Genomic DNA, 10,983 nt, shown 5'->3' with positions numbered 1-10,983 from the left:
CTGGGTCCTCCTTCCTCCCTTTTTTGAAAATGGGGACCACATTGGCCCTTTTCCAGTCCTCTGGCACCATGCCAGAGCACTACAAGTGCTCATAAAGCCATGCCAGGGGTCCCGCAATGACCTCTGCTAATTTCCTCAGCACTCGGGGGTGGAGATACACATCTGGTCTTCCCCACATCCATTAGTACCTATCTGTTTCACAATGGCCTCTAACTGATACTGCTCCTAGCTCTGTGTACTACTTCTGTTTCTGGTAGAAGAGTGGGTAGCACTGATGGGCACTGCAGGACCTAACCAGTAACATAGAACAGCATTTTGCAGATTTGACAGGACAGAGCCAATGAAAGTTAACTAGAAATCTGTACTATGAGAAGACATGCTTTTCTTACTCGCATTGTTCCTCTAAATGCGTGTTCCACTTAGCTTATGAATAAAGATTAGAAATTGCATGTTCAGATGTTTGGCCCATCCATTATCATTTGCAATTATATATGCGGTGACAGACTAAATCACCTGGAAATGTGTTTTGAATTTTTACTTAGGAAGATGCTTTTAAGAAAAAATTCTGTTCCATTTAAAAAAACAGTTAACACAGATATTTGTTTACATGACACATTACAGTGGACACTGGAATCTGCATAGCAGAAACTGAATTGGGCAGCCTACTTATTGCATCATTTAGTCCCATAGAGACAATAATCTTATAATTAAGATTCAGGTTATCAAAGTAATTTTTATGGTATAAAATTGAAAGCCCCTTTCATTTGGCTGAGACATTTTGATTTCAAAGAGTGGCATACACCGTACACAATTGTATTCAATGTAAACATGAAACCAGAGTCAAAATATCCATGCCATTAAACGTTTTTACACATAGTATCTAAATTCTAGATTATTTTTAAGGTTCAAGCAAACTACAGAACGTTTTAAATAGCAAGTCAATTCATGTAATTTACTTTAAGTTTTAAGAGGAAGAAATACACGTTTTTGATAGCGGAGAATTATTGTGCCCAACTTCATTTTGAAAATTGAATGAAATCAAATACGACTGACTTTAATTTTGAAAGGTCCATTTGAAAGACAAGATGCAAGAAGGTAACTGAAGTATGTAGTTACCTCTGGAATACAAAAATGCACACACTTCACAATTTTAAGGCACTTTTAAATTAAACCTTTGATATCTTCTTTGTTTACAGTTGGAATCTATAAAAATATATGCAGGCAAGGTTCTTTGGATGGATGTGATATCTTTCATTAGAGCAACTCAATAGCTGGAAAAAAGTTCTTTACAAGCTTTCAGGTACAAACACCATTTGTCAGATATAGGGATAAAGAATACCACATCTACCCAAAGAACCTTGCCTGCCTGTGTCCTTAGAATAACGCAGCTACAACCAACAACGCTGCAACATAAAATGTATGTGCATTATTAATAAAACCCATGACAGATGCACTCTCTTTGTTGGCCTATGTATCTTAATCCATTAAGATTAAGGAGGATTAAAGAGGAAAGAACTAACAAGTACATTAATTTAATATTTTCTTATTGTTCCTTATTTCTGTATGTAAAGAAAAATGCCCACAAGTACTTCATGATTTGAAAATACATGTTTTACTGCAGCCCCTTGTTTTACCTACTAAATACTCAAAGGTGCAAATCATCTTTACTGGAACAGTTTCCCAGGGCTTGGCTCAACTATAGTGTTTCATCATACTGTAGTTTTTCGTTCTATAGCCAAACCTTAATTTTAATGTGCAACAGCTGTGTCAGCATTCCTGCCTATTTGAAAACTAGGAAAAAACAGTGTGTGCTTCATATTATATCAGATAGGAGTGTGTAATAATTGGTCTCTAATTTAGTTGCCTGCTCTCAAACAAGCAAACTACAGCATTATATAACAGGAAGCATTCATGGAGTAATTATTTGGAGTATTGGAGCCACACTTTATGGTGGCAGTCTCAATAAACCAAAAGTGAGGGTACAGAGGGTATTTTTTTTAAGGCAGTGATTTGATCATTTCATCATAATCTGAAAATATTCTCCCTGCCCAAGCTTAAATTTTAGAAAGTATGGCAGTGACATAGAAGAAGTAAGGTCATATATGTGCCCGCAACTCAGAAACAACTAACAGGCAAAAGGATGTTCTAGTCTAATTATGGAATATGTGCAACTTCCTTGTGGATGTAAAGCTGATCACTGTGCAAGATCTATTCAAATGGCGGGCTGATAATGGTATCACCTTTTGAAACAACAGAACTGCATTAGGGATGAGTTTGGCCCAGTTCTGCTTTTGTGTAAAAATGAAACATTTACAGCTAAAACATCAAAACTGAGAGCAACATTGCATGCAGGCATGAGAGCACAGGAGAGTCACCAAAAATTAGCTGAGGGTATGAACAAACATAAGGAAGCTCTGGCTCAGGTTTGGCAGCTTACTCTAAGCCACCTAAACCTGAGTCAGGTTCTGCTGCATGCAGACATTCGCATAGGCAATCAGAGGCAAGTAAGGCTGGAGAGGGGGGTGGTTCCAGGAGGGAGGAAGTGGGGGGAAGGTTCCCAGCCCTGGGGCTGTGCTGGGGACCCATGCAAGTATTCAGTAGTTTGGGTTAATTCATGTTAGCTAAGGTTAATATGGTGCTGATCTAAAGTTAGTTCTTTTAAGATGACCTAAAACATGTGAGTGTTTGTTTGCAAGCCCAGCCATTTAGATCACCCTAAACTTGGTTAGGGCGATGTAAATGTACTGTTTGTATGCACCATTTCTTGGAGCTATTCAGAGGTATTAGCTGCCTTGTTTGTTTTTAGGGGGGGACTAGTCAATACCAGTATTTCAGTTCTGTCAGGGGTTGAAAGGAAGTAATGTCTTGTTTTCTGGGCAGACATGCACTCCTTAATCACTTATCTTATAACTGGTGAACCCTAAGGAAAGCCTGACCCTGCTTCTCTATCTGATGAGGAGGAAAAGCATTTGCATCTTAATAGGAGAGAAAATGGTGAACTTAAGGACTCCAAAGCGTTTTGAGGGACATATCTTCCTACTGAATGTTTACCTAGCAGGATATGGTAGATCAAACATGTAAAAAGCTAGTAAAAATTTTTGTGGTGTTCTCCTGACTTAACACCTCCTTACCTTCATCTCCCTTTCTTACCTTTGGATCTCCTTATTCAAGAAATCAACCTTGTGTGGCAGAACATCTGATCTCTTGTCCATCACTTACTGCATACAAGCTATTCAAGTTACCAGTACATAAAACAGTATACCCCATTTCCAAAAATGGTAACATAGGGAGCATATGGTGAATGCGTTTTGTGAATATTTTCTTTTCTCTTGTAGTTGACTCCAGTGTGGACACTTTGGCAGTGTTTATGGCAAGCAACAGCACAACGGACGTTGTGAATCGCAATAATCCCGCCACTCCACCAAATACCCTTAACCTCCGTTCCTCCCACAATGAGCTGTTAAATGCAGAAATAAAAAACACAGAAACCAAGAACAGCACTCCTCCAAAATGCAGGAAAAAATATGCATTAACTAACATTCAGACAGCCATGGGCCTTTCAGATCCAGCAGCACAGCCTCTTCTGGGGAACAACTCTGCCAACATAAAGCTGGTAAAGAATGGAGAGAACCAGCTTAGAAAAGCAGCAGAGCAAGGGCAACAGGATCCCAACAAAAACCTCACAGCCACTGCAGGCATAAACATAACTTCTGAGAAGTTAGAAGGTAAAGAGCCAGTCCCCCAGGATTCTTCTGGCTGTGAAATATTGGCCTCACAACCCAGGAGAACCAAGAGCTTCCTAAATTACTATGCAGATCTGGAAACATCAGCCAGGGAACTAGAACAGAATTTTGTGGTGATGGAAGAGAAATCTGCACAAAGCAACAGCCAGGCTTCTACCATTATTGTCAATGGGGATGTCCTGCCTGGGCAGCAAACCAAGCTGTCAAGCCCAGAAGATGGCCAAGTAGCTACTGTATCATCAAGTCCTGAGACTAAGAAGGACCATCCTAAAACTGGAGCCAAAACAGATTGTGCGCTACATCGGATTCAAAACCTGGCTCCAAGTGATGAAGATTCCAGCTGGACAACATTGTCACAGGACAGTGCTTCTCCAAGCTCCCCTGATGAAACAGGTACAAAAGTTGAAGACATATTTTCTTTGTTTTAATAACTATCGTTTATTCAAAATGTGTTTGGAGTCTCTTGGATTCTATTGCATTGACATCTGGGGATAAGTGATAGAATTTGGAACAAGATAAGTGACAGTACAGATAGCAGGGATGCCACTTCATGCACCTTCCTTATAGAGTGGGTGCCTGCTTTTGTGGTAAAATAAATCACAGCTGAATCTAAAGGTTAGATTAATGTATAGATCATTGGAAAGTTGAGAGTTGACAGTTTTTTTTTAAAAGGGGCAGCAGGGGGACACTGTTAGACTTCATGCCTGAGGTCCCAAGTATGGAGGATGTTAAATTTTACCTTTTAAACTTTCTTCACCCAAAGCACTTTTTCCAGTTCTTTGTAATTCTTCTTTGTTGTTCTTAACTGTTGGTCGCTGAGGAACGATTAATTTAAAAGAAATCAAAGATGCAGCTAACACTTCAGTGGTGATGCTAGCCGTTACTTCTGGCAAACAGATGATATACAAAATCTCCAGCTTAAGAAATGTTATTTTCCAAGCATTCAAGATTTCATAGGCAGCAAAGTTTTTTATTTTTCTTTAATACGTATCTCTGGGGAAAAGCAACTTGTTGGTATCCTTTAAAAAAGGATGTTTATATGATGCATATTATTCTGCTGTTACATATGTTAATTTGGTGGCTGAAACCATAACGTTTCACATTTAAAAGTGTGGGTCCATTAATTATCTGAACAGTAGTGGTGACTACTGCAGTAGTGCTCTTGCAATGTATAATTCATCTGTATTATTTTTTTAAGATGCAAAGATCTCATTTACTGTGGTTAATGGACTCTGACACATTTTTAATTTTGGACTTGCATAAAAGAATATCACTTTGGGGCAGAATCAGATCTCATTCTTGCTTTGAACCTGATCTACAGCCAAAGAAATTGCATTGTTTTAAGTCATATAAGTATGTTTCATTACTGCACTACAGTAGTTTTGTATCAAAATTGTTCAGTAGAACATTATTAATAACATCGAATAACAGAAGTAGTGCAATTGCCATGATTTCATGAGAGTGGTGCATGTTTAAGCAAGATTTTTTGGTTCTGTTAATGCAGATAAGTACAAAAAATACCTAATATCAGGCATTTTCTAGTTTTAGATGGATTTGATATTTCTCTTGCATTAATACTTTGCTGTTAAAACTATTCAGTTAGGTAGATTTCCCTTCAGGTTAGAGTTAACAAAGTGGTGGTCAGCTTAGTTAAGCCTGCAGTTTCTGGTTTGATATTCTTTCTTGGTGTCTGTGGCATTGTGATCAAGCAAGAAATCAATTTGAAGTAAATGCTAGTGTCATCTATAGTCGATGTTAATGATTACATGATTAGAAACCCTGCTAGCTCTGCCTAACTGGCAGTACCTAGAGGTGGAACAATTGAGAATTGTGGGTACAAAAAAGCTCTTTGATTTCATTGCCTGGAGGGTCTTAGAGCAGTTTCGCATTTTCCCCCCTTACTGTAGAATCTAAATGTTCATTTAACACATTTTTTCCTGTTACAACAAAGCCCCCCCCCCCAAACTGTTAATCTCCTTCAGACAATAGCAGCCGTAAAGTGCTAGTGAAGTATAAATTGTAATAATTTAAACACTAAGCTGATTAAATAAGAGTGGCCGAAGTTAAGACTAGCTTCTTAAACTGTTATCTTTAGGCTTCTCTTGAACCCACTTTATTCCATCATTCGGTGAGCTCTTTCACTGTTTATTGAGACTGGGTTTCCCCGACAGACCGCCCAGGTTTCTATGAGATTGGAGGTGCAGGCAATTTTATTTAGTAAGTTGGCTTGTACTATGTGGAAATAAATAGGAAGCAGTGCCTGTTACATGTGGAAGTGTCTCACAAATCCATGTGGCTCACTGCTTTTATACGACAGAAAAGAAGTTGCTTTTAACTTTTCCCAACCCCACCACCTTGTTAGTGAACAAATAGAAACCAGGTAATTATGACAGAGTCATTGTCAAAGCCCTTCAGAGTTCAGCCTGCTGCAGGAAAACACGTGCATGCATACGCACACACATCCGAGTACAACTAAGTCTGTTGTGCAGGAGCAACTGCATGCCGGCGGGCGGTTTCTTCTGCATTCCACCAAAGCCATGGGTAGCAGGTCTTTCACCCAGCTTCCATCTCCAGGCCAATCAGCTGTTTTCTGGTTTGTCCAGCCAGTTTATTTTCATGGGCACACTTGTCCCACAGAAACAAAACAAACAATAAAATGACCAACTGTCCAAACAATAGACAGACCGATAGATAAACCAACATCTGAAGTCTTTCTTCAGACTGTGAGAGGGTAACTTGGGCTCTGCACTTCTCCTGCAGCACCACAGCCTTCCCCCTCTCTGTCTTTTGCACTCTTTCCCAGTGCTATTTAACTGCCTTTGTGACTCCACCCTCACTTATCTACCATAAGTTACAGCTGACCCCTAGCCTCCCAACAAGGAGGCCTATGAACTGCTGCTTACTTGCAACTGGAGCTTCAGCCCCTGAAGGCCATGCCTTCTAACACAGTGGGTGTGTCTACAGTGCTATTAAAGTGAAGCAATAAACTCTGGCACTTACTGTGTCCAAGTTCATTGTTTCCAAGTGCCGTGTTTACATAGTGGGAGCAGGGGGTCCACCTGGCAGCCCAGGGCTGCTCTAGCCCTGCTCAATGTGCTACAGAGGGGTTGGCTGGGGCATGAGGGTGTTCCAGTTTGGAGCTAGCTGGCAGGCAGCCCTCACATTGAAGCACCCTCGTGCCCAAGCCAGCCATGCCAGCGTCTACACATGTGATGCTGCAAAGTAAAACAAAACAAAACAAAACAAACCACAAACCAAAACTGCATAGCAGGACTGTACTTGTATTTACAAGTACTACCCTGCTGCAGAGTTGATTAGTTTTTCTGCAGCCTAATAGAGCCACACATGTGAGACATTTCCCACAGAACTAATTCGTCCTACTGCATTAAACATCTCATGTAGATGCACCCAGCAGTTCTCAACCAGGGTACTGTTGCACCCTGGATGCCTTGAGGCCCTTTCAAGAGTGCGGTGGGGTGCCACACAATATTAGCACTGTTAGGTATACAAGCATGATTCACAAGATAAACCCAGATATTTCAAATGTGAATCCACAATGTTAAAAAAACCCACTCTGACCTGTTTTGCTATTATTTATCTGCAGTTAAAAACTGAATGAAAAGTAAGAGCTGACACTTTTTGAGGGGTACCTTGAGTCTAAAGAGTTTGAGAACCTCTGCTCTAAAGCGTCTGTTGGTCACCCATGGAGACAGAGTGGCTAGCGTGGCAGTTTCTCTGTTCTTAACAAACAAACTTTGTACTTTTAAATAGTTTAACTATTCATGTCTTTTAAACTCTTGCATGTTATGCTAATTTATAATATTTAATTCACCTCCAGCTTGCCAAGAAGTTTACTGTTGAAATACTGTCTTCTCTTCTGTCAGCTGATGTGACAGAAGAGTCAAGAACCCCAAAAGGATATTTTCCATCACAATAGCTCACTGATACCATGATTGTTTTCCACAGGATAGCTTAGGTCCAGTTTTTCAGTAGTACAAAGCATTTGCAGCTGAGATTTAGGGGTAAACCCCTTCCCCCACACTTGCTGAACAAGAATGACAACAAGGATCCATAGAAATATCTGCAGGCATTCTCAGTATCAGGCAGGTTTTCTGAAAAGTCCCGTCACGCTTCCATTCACATCTGTCTTCAGTGATTTGAAAGTTCTTCTACAGCCAGGAGGCCAGAGAGTGTTGTTCATGGTCAAATCCATTTATCAAGTGCTGCCAGAGTTGTAAAATAAGGAATGTGAACCATCTGTACTAATTGATAAGTCCAGTAATTAATTTGAACTTGCTTTCTTGTGAAGGATCAAGGACATTTATGGATAGTTTTGCATCATGACCATCTGTGCTAATATCCAGTATCTTTGTATTAGCTGGTCAAGGCATTTTCAATCATATACTGTACATAATAATAATTTTCATGACCTGGCTAATCATTTGGCATCTATCATAGATATTGCAGTGATGGCTGCAATATAAACTTGAAGGGAGATTAAGTAACATTTTCTAAACACTTTAATGGTGTCAGTGATTGTTGAAATTTTGCTTTAAGCCCAGTGAGCCTTCCATTTATTTAAGTTAGGTTTTTACTTGCATCAAATCCAATTCAGGTAGAAGCAGTTGGTGGAAAAGGGTATGTATATAAGCCATGCTTTTGTGAAGAGGTAGATGAATTGGAGAACATCTACCTGCATCTCGAGCAGGTGCAAGGAGGTGATCCTCCCCCTCTATGCGGCACTGGTCAGGCCGCAGCTGGAGTACTGCGTCCAGTTCTGGGCGCCACACTTTAAGAGGGATGTGGACAGCATCGAGAGGGTCCAGAGGAGGGCCACTCGTATGATCAAGGGACAGCAGGGTAGGTCCTATGAGGAAAGGTTGCGGGACCTGAACCTGTTCAGCCTTCAAAAGAGAAGGCTGAGGGGGGATCTTGTGGCCTGTTATAAACTGGTTAGGGGGGATCAGCAGGCGCTGGGGGAGTCCCTGTTCCCCCGAGCGCCGCAAGGAGTGACCAGGAACAATGGTCACAAGCTGGCGGAGGGAAGGTTTAAGTTGGACATCAGGAGGCGCTACTTCACGGTCAGGGCGGCTAGGGTCTGGAACCAGCTTCCAAGTGAGGTGGTGCAGGCTCCCACCCTGGGGGTTTTTAAGAAGAGGTTGGATGACCACCTTACTGGGGTCATTTGACCCCAGTGCTCTTCCTGCCATGGCAGGGGGTCGAACTAGATGATCTGCTCAGGTCCCTTCCGACCCTAGAAACTATGAAACTATGAAACATCTAATTTCTAAAGCCTAAAAATTATTCCTGGGGCAAGTTGATGAATTGGCTAGGATGTTGGTGCAAACTTTTCCATGGTATGTAGAAATTATTTGATAATATATATTTTTTAAAGAATTTGAATTTGTAAGGCATATACCAGGAAGTATTTGCCATATTTCCCACATTAATTGTGTGGGAAGTCTGGCTTGCTTAGTGTATTGTACCTTTGGTTACCAGACTGTGGGGCACAGATCTCAAAAGTGTTGCAAGGATTTCCCAAAAACTTTGAGCTCCAGGCATCCAGTGCCTTACTGCTGAGTCACTGAAGGCTGTGCCTTACAGTGAATTGTATTCCTGCTTTGTAAAATCTCAGGTCCTTTCAACTAACTGCAGGTGTAAGCTTGTTTTATCTTCCTGACTTAAAACTCCCACCTCGAATGCAAGCTTAGGTATGCACCTCTCCACTGTGTCCTTCCCAGGGAACTTCCCTCACCCTGGTGATGAGCTGGTGTGGAAGGTAGTAAAGCCATCCCAAGCACTGATGCCAGTGGAGATTCTCCCTGGACTGGGGGAAAAATAGAGGCCATGTAGTATAGTGGACTGGAAAATCTGGTACTAAAAGGGATTGAGACTGTTCCCTCTTTAAGGATGCTCCTCAGACAAGATGATGCACACATTTTTTCCCCTTTGTTTCACATGGTTTTTCTTCCCATTTAGTTAATCTATTTAAGGGTTTATTTTTGGTTTAAATCTGATCTATAAGTGATGTAGCATTGTCTAGTCTTTGACCTATATCTGTGCTGTCAAAAATATCTTTGTATTCTGTTCTTATTTTGCCTTCTGTTGCGTGCAGGTAGTATAGGATGGACTGTTCAGATACTCAAAAACTGTGGTAAAGGGGAAGCTTTCTAGACAGGTCATATTAACAGTAGGAAACAGAAGCATTTACTGCTAAGTAAGAGATAAGAGACACGTTTTGATACTACATAGTTCCAGTGACACTTCAGGTCATGAAAATAATCTATCAAGACAGCCCCAGCAGCTTGATGTTCTCTAGACCTCTCCTTGGGGCACCTATACATGTGCCCGGTGTCTGCTCTGATGCGTTTTAATTAGAGTGCATTGGAGCAGACTCAATTAATCAAGTCTGCTGGAGTATGCTAATTAACACATTTTAGCAGCCTTGGTGTCAAATGATTTCAGTGTCCCTGTCCTTCAAAGTGGTGGTGGGGGCGCTTTAACTTGTTCAACAAGCTTTAGTTAAAGCACCCCCACTGCCATTTTGAAGTGCAGGATGCCAAATACGTGAGACGCTGCAGGCAGTTTAATTAGATCAGCTCCCGAGAGTCAGTCTAATTGAAGTGCCTTTCCTCCTTCCCTCCCACTTTGGAGCACACATAAAGATGCCTGTTGTGCTCTGGCAATAAATGTCACAGAGCAAAAAAGAAGAGACAACAAGGAAGAGATGCACAAAATATGGCAATATATGGACCTACAATACATGGCAATGTGGAAGAATTTGGTGTCCAGTACACTTAACCCTGTCAAAGAATTTGGCCTAGTAGATGCCTTGAGAATTGCTAATGTCCAAGATGGAGATTATACTTAGTATTTCTCCACACCCAAAGTATACCATAGAGTACTGATGTACTGGAAATCAAAGCACCAAATACCTATCCTTTTTTCAATATTATTTTCTTTCTTAATGCCCTTGGAATTAACTTAAATCCTTTACCAAACTCCTAACAATTTAATAATTCACTCGGGGGGAGGAGTGGAGGGGAGGGCGTGCATTTCAGACTCTGAGGACAATACTTTGTCTAAGTTGCTCCTAAAATGTAGTAATAATAAAATGTCTCTGGTATATTTTTGAAGTAAAATACTTGTATCTCTTGAACATAGGAAAAACAGTTGCCCCCCCCCCCCCCCCCCACAAAAAAATCTCTTAAAAAAAAATATTTAATTAAAAAAAAAAAAA

At 40.8% G+C, this 10,983-nt stretch overlaps 1 protein-coding gene across 12 annotated transcripts in view; it reads left to right on the top strand.

The window, feature by feature from the left end:
• APBB2 (amyloid beta precursor protein binding family B member 2) overlaps positions 1-10,983 on the top strand; it is a 364,788-nt gene that overhangs the window by 131,260 nt on the left and 222,545 nt on the right. For all 12 annotated transcript variants that reach the window (XM_019526015.1, XM_019526014.1, XM_019526019.1 and 9 more), the window contains one exon: positions 3,336-4,136. In XM_019526015.1, the coding sequence (XP_019381560.1) occupies positions 3,336-4,136 (801 nt within the window). The remainder of the gene's footprint in view (positions 1-3,335; positions 4,137-10,983) is intronic.

This window comes from Gavialis gangeticus, unplaced genomic scaffold (assembly GCF_001723915.1).
Source record: "Gavialis gangeticus isolate Ggan-Ray unplaced genomic scaffold, GavGan_comp1, whole genome shotgun sequence".
NCBI lineage: Eukaryota > Metazoa > Chordata > Crocodylia > Gavialidae > Gavialis > Gavialis gangeticus.
Note: the sequence above shows the minus strand (reverse complement) of the source record. Positions and strands in the feature narration are given on the sequence as shown.